This window comes from Myxocyprinus asiaticus, chromosome 47, assembly GCF_019703515.2.
Source record: "Myxocyprinus asiaticus isolate MX2 ecotype Aquarium Trade chromosome 47, UBuf_Myxa_2, whole genome shotgun sequence".
Lineage (NCBI taxonomy): Eukaryota > Metazoa > Chordata > Actinopteri > Cypriniformes > Catostomidae > Myxocyprinus > Myxocyprinus asiaticus.
Genome location: NC_059390.1, coordinates 3,441,533 through 3,460,153, shown reverse-complemented (window position 1 = coordinate 3,460,153; position 18,621 = coordinate 3,441,533). Strand labels below are relative to the sequence as shown.

The following is an 18,621-nucleotide window of genomic DNA, read 5'->3' as shown; positions in this document are numbered from 1 at the left end:
TATATATATATATATATATATATATATATATATATATATATATATATATGTTTTTTTTTTTTTTTTTTGCATGATTTGAGCTAAAGAAATCAGATTTTATTTGTGATTTAAAAGTATTTTTGGAATGTAAACTAGACCAACCAGTTTGGAGAATTCTGTCTTTCCCCATTCAAGTAAGCTGTACTTGCAAATTATAGTATAATATTTTAGCTTTATGTTGTGGTGCCTAAAATAATAAAAACGTATTCCCTTTGACAATGATCATTATCAGTTTGGAATAGAATGTTCAGATGGTACATTTTTGCCTCATTTTACAGTAAAAACATCTAAACATTTTTAAAACAAGATACATTTACTTAAGAAGCAAAATTACATAAGAAATTTTGTCTTGTATTCAGATAAATTCAACAAAATTTTGTGATTTTTTTAAATATAAAAAATAAAGAAAAAATAGCAAGCAAGCAAGATTATTTTTCTTGCCTCGTTGGCAAATATATATTTTTTTATGTTTTAAGCATAAACCCACTAAATTTAAGACAAAAATACTCATTAAGAAAATAACGTTTTGCAGTGTATGATTTGTAAGGGATAATGTACATGCACAGTAAACCCAGAACGGGTGATCAGGACCCCGACTTGAAGCAAAAAACTCTTGTATCATCCTGAAGGGGTTTATTTTGCGATAACAACCGGCTGACTGTACATTATCCTGCTAATTACATGGCTACTAACCAAATAAATAAATACATGAACATAAAATATTGATTTGCGGTGAAATTATGTATTTTGAGAAGAAAGAAATCGCTGAACAGCTGAAATCCATCTCCAGTTTGCTTTGGATTTCTGTTCGTTTTCATTTTGTGAAAATTACCGTCTAACTCCACAATATTCAGCCTATTACAAAACTATGTGCCAAATAAAAAAATGGACATGAAACATTGATTTGAGTTTCAATTATTTTCTTAGCTTACTTGTAGAGATCACACAGTGAGCCGAGAAGCAGGAGAGATGGCTCACAGAACCCGGATGAGCGATCTGATACGTCTAAATCCCCGGATGTGCGGTTGTTACAGAGCAATATCTGACCGCTAGATGGCACCATTGATCAATCAGAATCGAGTATTCCAGAGAGCCATGCAATAATGTGAAGTAACTTGCGCTGGCGCTTACCAGGACACTGGGTTTGGGAGTATAAAATACTTTTATATAAAATTTAATCAATGTAAAAAAATGATTTTAACCATTTTACCTTTTTTTTTTTTTTACTTATAAATTTTATGTAGCCTGTTCTGTCCATAGTATGATGCCATGAAATGCATTAATGATAATGATATGACTTGTCAGTGCTTGAAAATGTCTTTCTAAATCACCACAACTAAACCAAAAATGACATTTGTTCAAATATGATCTGGCAAACAGAGGTCAGAGCTTCATAATTCAAGTAAACACACAGTGTGTCCTGTAGAGATTAACGTCCACTGATTCTAGTGTAATGGTTTGATTTACATGGCTGAGGCTCTGGAATATCAGAAGATTAACAGAAACTTGATGAGTTAATTGTCTAGCCATGCATTTATTGTGCTTGTTTTTCCTTTTTGGAGCTTGGCAGTAAAAAGAACAGTTTACTAATTGTATGGACACAATGGCTTGGTTATTCTGCATTCATACACAAAAGGAGATGTTAGGCAGAATGTTCGCTTCAGTCACCATTTACTTTCAATGCATGTTTGTTTTTACTCCTAACAATGAAAGTGAATGGTGACTGAGGCTAATATTCTGCTTAACATCTTCCTTTGTGTTCCACAGAGGAAAAGACAATTACATGAGTTTGAAAAGTCATGAAAGAATGACAGAATTGACAGACTTTTCATTTTTGGCAAAACGATTTTGTGGCCTTTATGTTTCCGTGTTCATGTTGTCTGAAATGGGAAGAAGCTAATGTACAGAAATACTGGAACTACTCTGTGCTGTCTGAGCTTCCTATACACTGGTGTGGAAGAGATTGATGTTTTTTACATGAGGAGAGAATTAAAGGGCTGTTGAGGTAGACAGTGAAGGCGAGCTTCTTCACATGAGGACTAGAATAAAATGCGTGCCCTATATGCTACACATCATCAAAGAGTGAGTATGTGAGGATATATGGGAAGAGGAAAAGAATACTAAAAAGATGAGAGAGTGTTTGAGGTGCTGGATATCGCATTGGAGTGGATAGAGCATGTTGACTGTGGACAGTCAAGTAAGAGAGAGAGAAGTTAAGAGTTCATGATAACAAAGCTGTGGGAAATCTCAGAGATTTCTTTGTAATAGTATTTCATTATACACACGCTAGATTACGCTAGAGTAAAATGTCCACTGTGTGGACAAACAAAACAAAACCTAACCAATAGTGTCATAAAAAGCAAATGTTAGATAAAAAAACAAACAAAAAAAACAACACAACATCTGAAGCAACCACTGCATTTTGTGGTGCTTTTATGACACTTTCGACTCACGCTCTCCTCGGGAATTTGTCCCCATTCACGTCCATTGTAAGTGTCTCACTGTAACTTCAGTTTTTGCTTTTTTTTAAAGAAAAACGAGTCGAAATACATTTTTGTGGTAATTATCATTATGCCACAAATGCTGTCGATTGAGCTTAACTTTTATTGAACCTGGAATATTCCTTTAAGAATCATCTTCTCTTTTGGTTTGCGTCCATCAAGTTCAAATAAAAGGAGAAAATAATCAAATGACAAGTACCTTAAATACTTCTGTAAAGCAGATCCAAAAAAATAGTCATTACTGCCTGATTATTGTATATATAAAACATTTATTTAATTGAATTTCCAGCAAGAAAAACTATATTGTTATATAATGGATACTGTTACCATGATATAAAATTACTCATACTATGATATAAGATTTTGGTCATACCACCCACCCCTAGTGGACACTAAAAAGGGCGTTTCATGAGAGACTCAGATGGCGTTTAGTAAATTAGATGAATGCTTGAGGACGGGTAGCATATGTGGTCTGGTTTACAGGGTCACAGCCTCTATCTTCACTGGTGCCCTGGCTTGACCCTGCTTAGCCCCGCTGGTATGTGATGTCACAACCATTACCAAACCCCTCTGAGAGGAGGCACCTTTTGGGAAGCGCCACATAGAAGTGTCACTGCCAGGACAATTAGCCTTATTTGCTTGCATAGCTGTTGACCCCTCATAATCTCAGAGGAAGACATATAAGTTTGAAAGCATATTGCAGTTATGGCAAGTATACTACTACCGTAATACTTAAGTATTCCTGCAGTATGTTGTATGTATAATGTATACAACATTTTCTTCATGCATGGAATACCCACATGACCTACTACATTTGCAAAAATGTTTATTTGATTAATATAAAGGGTTATTGGTTTATTCGAATCTCTAATCCTAAATTTGAACAATTGTAATAGTGGTGCCTTAGCATGCACCAATAATACATTTTAGTTCTAATGAGTAATTTATTTAGTAAGTGCAACTGAAACAACTGAGCAGAAAAAAGCATGAGCTTTAATGTTTTTCTACACATTATTTAAAAATTGCCTTCAGCAAAATATCGCCTACTTTTGCTTCATAATTCAAAGCCTTTGCCATTCGCTGTGCATGCTAGTGGGACGTATTTAAAGAATGGACATTATTAGCTAATGCAAACCATAATGCAACGTGTCTTCATGCATCACTGTTGTGCCCTTAAGCAACCTTAGTGACGCTTAACTCACGATTGCATTGCCGTGCAATTTGTGTAATAGGAAATGCATCTGCTAAATGATAAATCATTTTCCTCATTTGTATTCTCTTCATTAATCAGCAGTCCCATCAGAGCACATATTGCAAAGGCTGACGCTTTTAAAAATGTCAATATGTGAAATGCATAGTGAGGCTAACAGAGCATCAATCAACACCCAAAAAATCAGCACTAAATCTACAGACATATGCTGTCACGGCACGCTCGCAACCACAGTGGTCTTATTATATGGACTGAATAGGAAATATTCTAGTTCTCTTTTCAATTACATTTAATTGCATGCCAGCAGGGGTTATGCAAAGTTTTATTTTTTAGAATGGAGATGAATTCTTTGTATCTTCTCAGAAAATGCATTTAGAAACATAGTACCACTGAAATCACTGCAGTGCACTTTTGACTGCTTCAAAGAACTGTTTTTTTTTTGCCATGTCTGCAGTACAGCTAGACGAGTAGCGTAGCTAATGTACTTTACTCTGGTGCCATTTTTGTTTACTTTTACAAACCCAGGGGCAAGTTGAAATCATTTTCTGTTGTAACCCCAAATTTTCTGTCTTAAATTAAATAATTTCTTCCGACAGTTCTGATTAACTGTGTGTGTCTCCAAACTATGCAGAATTCCAAGTTGAAAGTCTTGCTTTCTGTTTGCTTCCTTTCTATTTGATCAAGCAAGTCTAAGCCTGCCTTAATGGCCAGAGACTTGATTAGGATTCACGCAGGAAATGAGATTTCTCTGTCAGAGCGGCAGATCTATCCAGGTAGCTTTCGCGCTGCTAGACGAGGGAGAGAGTCCGTCCAACTCCACAGACAAATAAAATCCCTCTGACTCACTGGTAAGTGCGCACAACACTTCAGATAAAAGGACGGTGTCTGGAACAAAGAGATTACAGACAAAAGGGTTTATTACTGGGATTTAGAGGAGATATTTGACCTTGAAACTGGTATGTATCCAGTCTTGGCCACTACTCAATCTTGTCTCATGCCTGCTTCAAAACTTGGTTCAGTTTCCAATATCCCTTCCTAAAAGGCTGAAGGCAATTGATCTACATTATTGACGAAACCTCAGGATGGTGTCTCAGTTACCAGCCCCAACAAAATAATCATGACCTCAGCATTACCTCATCCACCCTACACCTCTTTTTAAACCACACTGGAATGTTCAAAGGAGCACTAACAGCATTACTAAGGACAATGAGAATGGCACTGCAGACTTGTACTAATGTCTGTAAATGTTTGCTAAAAAACTGACAACTTATCCTGCATGTTTCTCCCATGCTGGTCTAGGATGGTATATGCTGGATAGTTCTGGTTTGGTGCTGATCTAGCTGATGGCCATTCAAAACACAACATACCGTATGTTGATGACCAGCAAAAAAAAAAAAGAAAAATTCATGCATTTCGTCTTGGGACGTCCTGGCTAACAAATACTGTATACACTCACCGAGCACTTTATTAGGAACACTATGGTCCTAATAAAGTGCCCGATGTGGTCTTCTGCTGTTGTAGCCCTTTGGCCTCAATGTTCTACGTGCATTCGGAGATGATATTCTGCTCACTACAATTATACAGAGGGGTGATCTGAGTTACTGTACCCTTTCTGTCTGTTCAAACCAGTCTGGCCATTCTCCGTTGACCTCTCTCATCAACAAGGCGTTTCCGTCCGCAGAACTGCCGCTCACTGGATTATTTTTGTTTTTGGCACCATTCAGAGTAAACTGTAGAGACTGTTGCGCATGGAAAATCCCAGGAGATCAGCAGTTACAGATATACTCAAACCAGCCCGTCAGACACCAACAATAATGCCACGATCGAAATCACTGAGATTAATTTTTTTCCCCATTCTGATGGTTGATGTGAAGATTAACTGAAGCTCATAACCTGTGTCTGCATGATTTTATGCATTGCACTGCTGCTACATGATTGGCTAATCGCATGAATATGTAGGTGTACAGGTGTTCCTAATAAAGTGATCGGTGAGTATATGTTCTTAGAAGTTTTTCCAATCAACATGATGTGGATGTGGAATCCTTGAAATTGTTCAGGTTTCTAATTCCGTCTAAATCTGAGCGTCTCATCAAAAGCATATTGTTCCCTCTATTATCAATGATGCTGTCTACACTGGAAGAGGCCGACAGTAAATGGATATGCCGTTCCATTTTGCTACTCTTGCCAACAATACAAATGAACAGTTTACAATTTTTTCTTCGACACATCTAGTGTAGACAGGGTGTTAGGCCACGTCCACACAAATACGTCCACACTAATGCTTTTTTCTCCACCAAAAACATAGTGTTTTAGAAAAACTCTCCATTACTGCATACTTTGGAAAACAATGACATTAGGAAACTAAAAAAAGTTTTTAAACCAAAAACCGATGAGTGTGGACCTGGCCTTAACATGAGCATGACGTTTAGGATAACATTCCTGAAAACATGAAAACTACATGAAAACCCCCCACAAGATGCCGCCCTGGGCAACTGCCCATGTCGCCCATGCCTAAATCCACCACTGAGCATAACATTCCTGAAAACATTAAAACTTTGTGAAAAAGTAATTTGACAACTTCTCTCATAAATAATAAACATTTCATGAATAAACATTTTCAGAGCCTATGTGCTGCCTTCATGAGCGACAAACACTCCTATATTTGCTGTTTAGAAGAACTGATGACTAAATCACCTCATGCTGAGAGAGGGGGAGGTCAGCGCCAAAGGGAACAATACTTTGCGGTTCCATGTGAAATATCAAACATTAAATATGGATATTTAAAACCCCTCTTGAGACTTATTGAGCATCATTGGCACTCTTTGCCTTTGCCTGTTATGTGACCCTTTAACAAGGGTCGAAAAAGGAACAGTGGGGAAAAAAAGTAAGTGCTCTTTCATTCAAAAATTGCTAAACATAACACAGAGGTGTTAATGTAGCGATAATGTGAAGCTGTATTTGTTTTGAATAATATTATCTTTTGGTTTGTGTCCATCAAGTTCCAAAGAAATGTGAGAAAAATCAAGTGAGATGCAAGTACATTTCATTTGTGATTTAAAATTACTAATACAGTGACATACAGAAAGGTCATACTGCCCACTCTGATGAGACATTTTTAGTTGAATAAATGTGTTACTGCATCCTAGAAATTGCAATAAGATTTCGCAACCAAATTGCAATCAACCAGGAAAATTAAGTACCTAGTATAAACCATGTTCAATTAGGAAAATGCCTCGTTTGAAGCCATTGGAAAGATATTACTGCATTAGCCAGCTCATGTGTGTGTTTGAGAGGGGTGTAACAGAGTTCTCAGGATGGGCAAGGAGGAGGCGGGAACCGGGTAGACCATCAACAGAAACTTTTAATGGTACAACTGAACTTCAGCATAACATAAATTGCATTACAGCAAAACAAACAGAATATGCACACAGACACACAACACATGCGTCTCTCTCTCTCTCTCTCGAACTGGTATCTCTCTCCCGCTGATTATTCAACTCAGTGCCAGGCATGCTTCATCACGGCCCGGCCACGCCCTCCTCCTCGTCACACTCCTCCATTGCCAGATTCAGGCCAAGGAGACCTACTACCTGACTTACTCCCCCCCTTCCTACCTGGAGGGGAGGTTTTGACCTTTCGGCCGGACTTTCTCCGGCTGGCCTTCCCCGCCTCCTGGAAAACAGAGAAAGATGAGGGGAGGGAACAAGCAGAAGAGACAGAATGAGAGAGAGAGAGAGAGGAGAGAGAGAGAGAGAGAGAGAAAGTGGCTTGCCGGTCCCTGGGCACACTGTCGTCTGGTTCTCAGCCTGCTGGGCAGCGGCCCTCCACGATGCTGGGCGATGGCACTGGACATCGCCTACTGGCAGACGGCAGCAGGATCCTCCGCCTCCCGGCAGACATCAGCAGCTCCTCCGCCTCCTGGCGGCTTCATCTCAATGCTCTTGTCAAACCCAAATCCTTCCCGCTTACTCCCAGCAACATTCTGCAATGCTGATGTGTACCCATGCAATCAATTTAAGAGCTTTAGTAAAGCCATTGTTTCTATTCCTCAACATTTAGCTGAGTATTTGTCCCTGCAAAACACAAAGACTGTTGTATCCACCACTGAATAAATGAAAGAATAAAACGTAATAGGAATGTTGTGGATTGAAAAGAAAATTCTGAGTCTGGAAAGAGATTTGGAGAGGCATTAGTCAGTAAAAAGAGACGTCCTGTTCCCTCACACAATTGTCAGATGGCAATAATAGATCCGAGAACCTCTTTTCTAGTCCATAATGACTAAAAGACCTCATTTTCAGTAGTTCTCTTTCCTGAGTTGACGTATTTCCAAGTTGGGGTGAAGCATATCATTAGACTTTGTTGTTGTACCTTTTTTGAATAGTCAATAGCCTTTAATTTACTTCACTGCCATTGAGCATGATTTGCTGCTTGCTAATGCTAGTCAGAAGTAGGGTTGCAAGCCGTCCAGGATTTTGTGGGATTGTCCCGGTTTTTGGCTGTCTGTTGTGGAAAAATTTAATTTGATTTCGGAAAACAAAACGTCCTGTAATTTGAGCATTTTTTCGATGCGTTCATTCATACTTATGAGTACTTTATTATGTGTACACTCAAGGAGAATTAACAGATCAAACGTGCACTCCTAATTCGCTCATTCACATGAATCATTAGAAGGTCTGATTTATTTTAGTCAATCGATTTGTTGCTGAATATTTAGTTATTTCGATTGATTTATTACATAATGGTGTTTATCTTCAATGTACAGTAGTAAGACCCAATTATTAATAGCTTGTAGTGTAGCTAACTACTTTCTTTTTAAAGTGTAGCATCAACTTAAAATTGCTCATTGACAGAGTAAATAAAAATGTGAAACTTATACACAATAAAAATATTGATGGATTGTTTGAATTAATGATATGCTGTTGTGTGGTAATTCCCATAACAAACAAGGAGTAAATGGTCATAAAAATATGTTTTTTGGCTTGTATGATGGCCAGCAGTATTTTTTATTAATTATTTAGAATTAATTATTGGTTATTGATTGGGTGTCCAGGAATTTTACAGGTGGCCAAGTTGGCAACCCTATTCAGAAGTAGGTGGTTTTTGGACCACAAGAGAGAATTTTATTGGACAAAGAGTGATTTGAGTCGTCAATATTTTTGTATGTGGATCTGCTAAAAGTGAATTTTGTCAACATTTAGGAGTACATGAGCATATAGATGACCTCAAAGCTAAGAAAGCTGAACTCTATTTATTTCTGAATGACATCCGTTCCAATTCTGTGATTCTGGCTTTAGTTTTTTTCTTGTCTAAAATGCCCAACACAATCAGAAAGGGGGCTTGCACATGTCTAGACCTCTATATTGTGTTCCCAAGCAAATATAAGACTATATAACCTCTCAATAAGCACAGAAAGAGATCGGGGGAGGGTACAGGCACAACAGATTGGTGATTACCCTTGAAGGAGGTATTAATTAATGCTAATTAGTGTTTGTCTTTGCGAAGGAATGTATAAAGAGCAGAATGGGTTTGCATACGGTGACATGGAAAATACAGACGCTCATTAAATGGACTGTAACTGGAAGAGATAACATTCAGGAGGAAGTCCGTAATTCACCTCTTGCAGGATGTTAATGGCATTATCGAGCTCTCAAAGTGACGGCCACTTAGATATTACAGCTTACATTAAATATGAAATACGACTCTGTCCCCTTCAATATGGCCTGTCATGACCTGATTTTTGTACGTCTGTCGTGTTAAGTCTGAATAAACAATGTCGTGCAACTGGAGGTACAAGTCGTTTGAATGGTGGAGCTTTGTTTAAAGTACTTCTTTTATGTTTCCAACATAAATACGTTGTAACTGTTAAAGTCATTTTGTAATAACACTAAGGCCTTGTTCAAAAATCCGATCCGATCGGACTCAAATCCATTTAATTTTTGGTCTAAACAGCATGATCTCACAGGAAATCAACATGTTGCTTCCAAATGTTCCAATACTCTGAAAGCGATCCAATTCTACGGAATTACTGACAAGCACCATGCCCCATCAGACATTTTTGCATTAATTCAAATGCATTTACCTTTCCCTATGGCGCTACTGATAGCACATTGTACGAGCAACCTCTGAGACACTGATTCTAGTCCCACAGAAACCAGGAAGTAGGCCTATTGCAATTATTAAATAACAGTGTGATTATTGTGCACTTCAAATTCCAATCACATTTTAATGCCCTATTAAAGGTTCTGCAAGCAATTTTAGCGTTCTGAAGCATTCACGTGACTGAGCTGTTGAATTAGCCACACCCCCTCATTCCAAAACCCACCCTCCAAAGATAATTTTGAGACCAAAACTAAGCAAAAGAGCTGCATTGTTTGTTCCTATGGCTGTAGAATTCAACAGTGGCACAATAGCGCCCTCAACTGACAAACATTATGAATCATAGCCTCAATCCGCTTCAAATACAACACTATGAGAACGAGCAAAATGATTGACAGGTGAAAAGCGTCAATGTCCGCGGTCTGCGGACACATTTTTGTTTGCTGTTTACAAAGTCTGCAGCTCTCACAGAAACCGGTGAGATATCTCAGGACACTTATTTAATTAATATCTTTAAGGGAGTAGAAAAAAAAATGGCTTACAGCACCTTTAAGGGAATTTTAAGTGAATATATAAATGCCATGAATGACGCGTTTGTGTGTCATTCAGTTGAACTCTGAGCGTCACTGAGCCCCACCACGGATCTCAACCAGAGCAGCTTCTGTCCGGAAGAGCACCTGAAATGCTTATCAAGCGATTTGATGCGTGCGCCGTCAGCAGAGGCTCGCACCAAACTCCCGCCAAAATATAAACAACCAAATAAAAACTTCGCTCCGATTACACTTTAATTTAACGATTATGTGATGGAAAATGTTCCTGGTCATATCGGGTTTGTACAAGCAGTTTTAATGACATGCAGTGACACAGAGGCGGAGATGCACGCTTACTCTTTTTCTGTGGAGTGATAATATGATGAAACGAAATCTCAAAAGTTTTGCTTCATGTGAAATAAGGGCTCGTGGGTTTATTCAAAGAGCAGTAAAATAATGTGAGCAAGTGAAGAAATTAGGACAGAAATATTTTAGTATTGCATAATTTAATCTATTAAATTTAATTTAAACAGTGTAAATGTAAAATTGACCAAAACTAAAGTTGACCATAAATAGAGAAATTTTTCAATATTGTGATATTTAAAACATTATATTTCATGTCATTCATACATTTCTTAAAGCCTTAAGAGGAAATCGTATGTACCTATTTAATTATTTGATTGAAATATTTGAAGTTAAATATGTAACAGTTAATTCTTAAGGTGTATGAAGCACACATGCACCTTAAGAAATATGACAATTATATGACAATTAATCATGAATTCCCTAAAACAGACAATTAATCATCATAATCATAATTATTGGTTTGACAAATAATCGTCAGCCAAATTTCATAATCATGACAGTTGGTTGATCGCAATTCGGAGGTTGCATCTTTGCTCTAAAATTACCTATTTACTTCACTGATAGTTATGTTTAGGGTTGGGGTTTGGGTTAGGGTGTATAGTTGATAAAATATGCATTCCTGTTGACTTTATCACATCCTTGGCAACTAAAAATAAAACTCGCTTTTGGTAACACTTTGTGGGCATTTCAACCAGATACCAGAGCTCACATATGCTCATACATTCTACAACACTTCCAGCTTCAGCCACTGGGGGCAGTAGTTTGAATTTTGGTAAACACGGATCGATTTCAGCCGAAGAACTTTCGACCCACTGTCGCCGAATTCACAGTGCGATCAGTCTGGTCTAAACCAAGGGGTAAATGTTTGGCTGGTATTCCGACAAGATGACATTTTTGCACGCAACATATAAAACACAAAAATTAATTGTATTATAGTAGATGTTTCGCCAATTTCTGATTGTTTTTGGAGTACTCCTCAAAGTGTGAAATGGACTATGAAAAGTCAGTCCTAAATATTAGTGTGTGCTGTGTGAAAAATACCAAATTCTCTTTCTCTGTGTCCCTTTCTAGGTGGGGTGTGTATCGCACAGTCTCTGAAGATCCCTCGGGAACCAAGGCCTGGGGAATTCGACAAGATAATCAGACGGCTCCTGGAGACCCCCAATGCCCGGGCCATCATCATGTTCGCCAACGAGGATGATATCAGGTGTACCCTTTCTTTTCTCTAAACACGTTTCCTTCAGAGTAGTATTGTAGTACGCAAACACGTCTCTCCTAAAGTACTTTCCCTCCCAGCAGCCTTTGCTCAGTTAATGCCTTTATCTCAATCTCCACTTGTACATTGTCCAACTTTTTACTGCGCAGAAGTACAGATGGAAACCAATTAAAATAAGTCTTCGAATGATGTTAAGGGAGTTTCTTTGTGCCTGGAGGGACGGGATGTTCTAATTTCCTGGTTTGCCCAGCTCTATGTAGCTTTCCCGGCCGTTTATGTAACGCAGTCTCAGAGGTGCCGCTCTTTGTGGTAAGATTAGGCTTCCACACACAGAATGGACTAGAAAACATTGGGTTTCATGCCATCTCTGTTTATAGAAATAACAGATGCAGAGGGGAACAGTATTTACTTGTATGCCTTGGAAGCAAATACTAATCAGACTTCACACTTAAGTTACTTTCACTGTTGTAATTATATGAGATAAAAGGGAAAAACAAATGTGTTATAAAATGTCTTGGGCTAATTAACAGGTTGACTAGGGGCCTAGTTTACTAGTTCATATTGTGCATAAATATTGAGATTCGGACACAGAGTTCCTCAGACTATAAAAAAAAATGTTGGTGGTTTGACACATTGACCTGTGGTGCTCATACAAGTGATGCAAGTTTGAATCTGGCTGACAACGTTTCTCCATCCTTTCCTACAAGTGGGCAATGTAAGCATATTGTTTTTATAATATTCCTAGCCAATTTATTTATTGTTTTATTTAATTTAGTTAAAAATATATATATCATGATATCCACTTATGGAAAAGTGACATAAATAAATAAATAAATTATGAGGTTATTTCAATATTTCAGTGTGAACTTCGATGTAAAGTTATGCCTCTTACACATTTTTAAATGTTTTTATTATTTTTTTTAAATGTATGATTTTATTATGTTTTTATTATTATTTGAGCAGTCATGTACATTGCAATGAAACAAATTCATCTAAAGTAATTTATGTATATATTTACATATACAGTATATATTGACCAGGTGCGACGTATATTCAGGTGCAACTTTATTTCTGGAAAATATGGTATTTGTCTTCCACAGTGTAGAGGACAAATGGACAAGATCTTCTCATGGAGGTCCTAGTTTTAGCCCTCCAGATCCTAGTAGAGTTTTTGACATGAGTGAAGATTAAAATAGTCTTTATTTGAATATCGGTCTGTGGGTTACAGGAAACAGATGCCAACATATCTCAATTTACATGAATCACAACTCTGCCCCTTCAACAGATCAGATACTGCACAGCATTCAAGCATTAGAAAGGGATGTGCTAAATTCACACCATGTGCTTTGAGTTTTGAAGCTAATGCATAACTGTTTACATTTACAGACGGGTCTTGGATGCCGCCAAGAATAGCAATCAGACGGGTCACTTCCTGTGGGTGGGGTCTGACAGCTGGGGCTCCAAGATCTCACCGGTGATACAGCAGGAGAGAGTGGCGGAGGGGGCCATCACCATCCTGCCCAAACGAGCCACAGTTGAAGGTACGAGAAACTGTCAAACAGTTTTATGCCATAACAAATAAAGGACAAATAAATTTGAATCGGTCAAACATATTACTGTATGTGTTCTAGACATTTTCTGTCAAAAAGTCAATTAAATTGTTTTCTTTGAACCCTTCTAATCAATAAGATAAGTAAATCGATTCACAGGATTTCTTAGAAAATTTTATTGCAGTATAAGAGTGGATACGCAGTGCAATTCTCATTAAAAGTGCATTTAATGATTCAAAGTGCATTTGTTTCCATCTGCCAGTGCTGGCAGACAAAGCATTGCTGACTGTTAGCAACATAGTATGACATTTAATACCGTTTCTATAGTGGTGACTACAGCTGAATGTCTCAAGTCATCATATGGCATCAGCTTGAGAATAGACCCTCCAATTATTGCACTTTTGTCAGAACACATTGTATAATTGTGTCTGTTGGGACATGGATTAGATACAGACAGCCGGACAGGAATCCCTCAGAGGATTTGCTCTGCCACTTTACTGACAGAAATTTTTGTCATTCTTTCAAATACTTATCCCCTTATTCTCTTTACCTCTCTTCTCAGCATTCGATCGCTACTTCCGTAGCCGCTCACTCTCCAACAACAGAAGAAATGTGTGGTTTGCGGAATTCTGGGAGGAGAACTTCGGCTGCAAGTTGGGGATGCACGGCAAACGGCCGGGAAGCCTTAAAAAGTGCACTGGTAGGAGATGTTAAACAGATGTGGATGTTTGATCTATTATTCGTAAAATCAGATTGTCATTTCCGCAGAATCATCGCTGTAAGGGTTTAAGGAGGAAGATATAACAAAAGCAAAATGCGTTTGAGATCTCTTTGAACCCAGGGTAAAATGAGAAAAAGACACATTTCTGTGCGGCTGTCATGCACCCCAGCTTGAGCCTTCATGGCAAACAAAATGTGTTCTCGCCGTAAGCCTTCAGACAGACACCTGGGTGACATTTGGATTGTTTCCAGTGTCTGACTACACCTAGTCTTGCTCTCTCTTATGCTGAAGGTCCATGTGTGCTAAAGAATGACATTCTGAGGGGCGGTTCACATTTGACATGCTCTTGTTTTAAAAAAACAGTGAGACAAAGTGCAGTGGAAGGGAATACAGACGAGCTTTTAAATGTTGAATTTTGGGGGGCCTGGGTAGCTCAGTGGTAAAAGACGCTGGCTACCATCCCTGGAGTTCGCTAGTTCAAATCCCAGGGCGTGCTGATTGACTCCAGCCAGGTCTCCTAAGCAACCAAATTGGCCCGGTTGCTAGGGAGGGTAGTCACATTGGGTAACCTCCTCATGGTCGCTATAATGTGGTACGTTCTCAGTGGGGCACGTGGTGAGTTGAGCATGGATGCCGCGGTGGATGGCGTGAAGCCTCCACACGCGCTGTGTCTCCGTGGCAACACGCTCAACAAGCCACGTTGTTGGTCTCAGATGCGGAGGCAGCTGGGATTCGTCTTCCACAACCCGGATTGAGGTGAACCACTACGCGACCACGAGGACTTAAAAGCACATTGGGAATTGGGAATTCCAAAAATTGGGAGAAAAAGGGGGAAAATCCCACAAAAGAAAAATCTGAATTTTGAGTTGACTTTTTTTATTACAAATAATTGGCAGATTATGTGCAGGATAAAATTACAGTAAAGTAAATTTTGCGATTGTGTCAACGTTCCTGGATTAAGATGAGATGTCCTGATATGTGTATACACTTGAAAAGTTCATTTGAGCATCATGTATGCACAAGGTCAAAATAATGCATTCTATGATTCTAACCACAGTTAGGCATCATGTGAGATTATTAAAATTAGGTTATGTGCATTCAGAAGTGTAGAATGATGGTACAATGGAGTCTTTTTATAGTGTTAAAGTTCATAATATATGTATGTGCATTGTAAAAACCCAAGAAAATATTGTTTTGTGCCTTTGGAGATGATAGAAAAGCACTAGTGTTGGTCTGGCTAAAGAGAGTTTTCAAAAGTTCAGATCCAGTGAGAGTCTGTTCAGTCTCTCTGTCTTGGATGAGTTTTAATATGTGAGGATTATTTTGACCATCACCTCTGCCCTTTAGGGGTGAGGGTCTCCTTGCTGAGATGGCCGTAAACATTAACATGAGGTTTTTCTGGTTTACAACATGGACAAGGAGGGGTCTTGGTGCATCCACAGAACTCTCTTTGTGCTCAGGACGGTTGACACTCAACAGAGCAGATTTATAGTTCCTTTTCAGGCATCTTTAACTGCTTACACCTGGTTCTGGTAGACATTTTGGCGTCAGCAGGCAGAGTCTTTCATTTATGATGTTGAGGATTTTCAGGGGCCTCTCCGTGTCTTAGTTTGAATAACTTGAAAGTAAATATCAGTGTAAATCCTGGATTTTAGTCGTTCGCCGTAGAAATGGTTAATTCTTCTGCCCATAAGATCCTACATAAGACAAGTATATTATATACTTGTATTTGTAGTATTTTAAAGATTCAAGTATTGCAAAATTGTGCAAAAATTGCTGCAAAAATAAAGGGCATCTTGTGGAGCACTTGCTTCTGTTTCACACATGAATATAAAAGACTGAGCACAAGCTGGTCCTGAATAAATTATTTAATAAATTACATTTTATTTTTTACTCTGTGCTTGTGCATTGTAGGATTTAAATGTGTCCAAGTGACTCGAGTGTTTTGACTACGTTCACCAAAATTCGTTCAGATCCATTTAATGATTCATTCAGTGACCATTTCTGGTGATGCCAGAAGGTGATGACAAATTTTTGTCTTATGTGAAATGAGTTAGTCACTGAATCAGTGATCAAAAGAGAATGTTAATTGTTTAAAATTTGTATGTCTGCAGATCTACAAAGAGACTTTAGTAGAGGTTTTAAGCATTATAAGAACAACGCAAATATATCATTTCCCTACAGTTTGTGAGCTGCTGAGCATGACTTTTATCAAAAGACAACAATAATAGTCATATGCTGTAATAACTGTATATCATGTATAAAAAAGCGTGTATACTTATCTGTTAACTTAAGATACATAAGTGTTCTAAGAACACAGCAGATCTATCTTTTGTCCTACAGTTTGTCGACTGCACACAAATGTAGATGTAAAAAACAGGGGCTGATATTACAAATAGCTTTACATATTTAACACAGATCTAGTAATCTACTTAAATTGGCAAACTTAATTAGCATGACTTAATTAAGACATAGGCACTGTCATAAACTCCACTTACAATGTGTGCTTAAAAGAAGGGTTGTCCTTTGATTTTTTTTTTTGCAGTGCGTTTCACATAATGCTGCCAATCAAGAACAATATGCCAATAAATAAGTCTTTTTAGTGTGTTCCTCATCTCTAGATTATTAATTAAGATCAATATCAATGCTGTTAAAAAACATGGATAAATAAACATTGTTGAAAGCAACTTAAATTAATGGAGCCATGTTGATTAGACTGTCTGACTGACGACCTATTATGTAAGGGATGTTTCGGCTCATGAAACTCACCTGTGATTGGATGGATGGTTTCTCAATCAGCCCAAAGTAACAAAACGCAAAGAATATTGTATAGAGGGGCCTGGGTAGCTCAGTGGTAAAATACGCTGGCTACCACCCCTGGAGTTTGCTAGTTTGCTAGTTCGAATCCCAGGGCGTGCTGAGTGACTCCAGCCAGGTCTCCTAAGCAACCAAATTGGCCCGGTTACTAGGGAGGGTAGAGTCACATGGGGTAACCTCCTCGTGGTCACTATAATGTGGTTCGTTCTCGTTGGGGCGTGTGGTGAGTTGGGCATGGTTGCCTTGGTGGATGGCGTGAAGCCTCCACACGCGCTATGTCAATGTGCCAATGCGCTCAACAAGCCACGTGATAAGATGCGCAGGTTGACGGTCTCAGACGCGGAGGCAACTGGGACTCGACTGGGGCGAGTCACTACGTGACCACGAGGACTTAAAAGCGCATTGGGAATTGGGCATTCCAAATTGAGAGAAAAAGGGGAATAATCCAAAAAAAAAAAGAATACTGTATACAAATCCAACATTTGGACTCTGTATGGGTTTAGCTTGAAAAAGTGTGGGGGACCAAATCACCTTTTTAATGAGTATGGGGGACGTGTCCCCAGCGTCCCCCACGGCTGCAATGCCCTTGATGTTAACATTAGTTAATGCATTATAAACTACCAATAACTAACAACGAACAATTTTATTTTTTTAAATTAACATTAACCAAGATTAATAAATTCTATATTCTTAATAAAAAATATTGTTCATTGTTAATGCATGATACCTAAGGAATTAAACCTTATTATAAAGTGTTACCAGTTTATTCACAGTCATATGCAAATGTTTGCTCACCCCTAGCCAAATGACATTTTGTTGATTTTCCACGTAAAAAAATGGCAACATAATCTTTTCAGTGAACACACTTAAACTAGCTATATTTCTGCAAATTGTTGTGCACATTTATTATTTATTTGCTTAATGTAACAGATGAAAAAAGCTTGGACACCCTTTCATTCAGTACTTAGTAACAAACCTTTTGGCAGAAATCACAGCTTTTAACATTTCTTGTAGCTTGCTAACAGTGTCTATTCTTTTTACGAATTTTCCCCACTCTTCCTTACAGAATGCTTCTAGTTCAGCAATATTCGTAGGGCGTCTCGCATGCATGGCCCACTTTAGATCTACAGTCCCTAGAGATTAAGCAAATAAATAAAAACAATTTGTTTAAGTGTGTTCACTGAAAAGATTGTGTTGTCTTTTTTACTTGGAAAATTAACAAAACATGTAATTTGGCCTGGGGTGCCCAAACTTTTGCATATGACTGTATATTTAAATTAATTGGCAGTGTTCCCATGGTCATGGAAAACCTGGAAAACATTAAAATGTAGATTTCAAGGCCTGAATAAGTCATGGAAATTACTTGTATATTAAAAGGTCATGAAAATTTCCATAGGCAATATAATTTATGTAGTTATGCTCTGGTCTGAATACAATTTCATTGGCTAGAAATTGTTCTTCATGAGTTTGATCTTTATCAAATATTTTTGTTAACACTTTACTATAAGGTTCCATTTGTTAACATTAGTTAATGCATTAGGTATCATAACTAACAATGAGCTATATATTTTTTAC

The 18,621-nt window shown here is 38.1% G+C and overlaps 2 protein-coding genes across 4 annotated transcripts in view; both read left to right on the top strand.

Moving 5' to 3' along the window:
• Window positions 1-18,621, top strand: part of LOC127436539 (synaptophysin-like protein 1) — a 323,805-nt gene that overhangs the window by 199,903 nt on the left and 105,281 nt on the right. The window lies entirely within an intron of this gene.
• LOC127436511 (metabotropic glutamate receptor 8-like) overlaps window positions 1-18,621 on the top strand; it is a 219,695-nt gene that overhangs the window by 138,636 nt on the left and 62,438 nt on the right. For both annotated transcript variants that reach the window (XM_051690742.1, XM_051690743.1), the window contains exons 4-6: window positions 11,814-11,949; window positions 13,345-13,499; window positions 14,071-14,208. In XM_051690742.1, coding sequence (XP_051546702.1) covers window positions 11,814-11,949; window positions 13,345-13,499; window positions 14,071-14,208 — 429 coding nt within the window. The remainder of the gene's footprint in view (window positions 1-11,813; window positions 11,950-13,344; window positions 13,500-14,070; window positions 14,209-18,621) is intronic.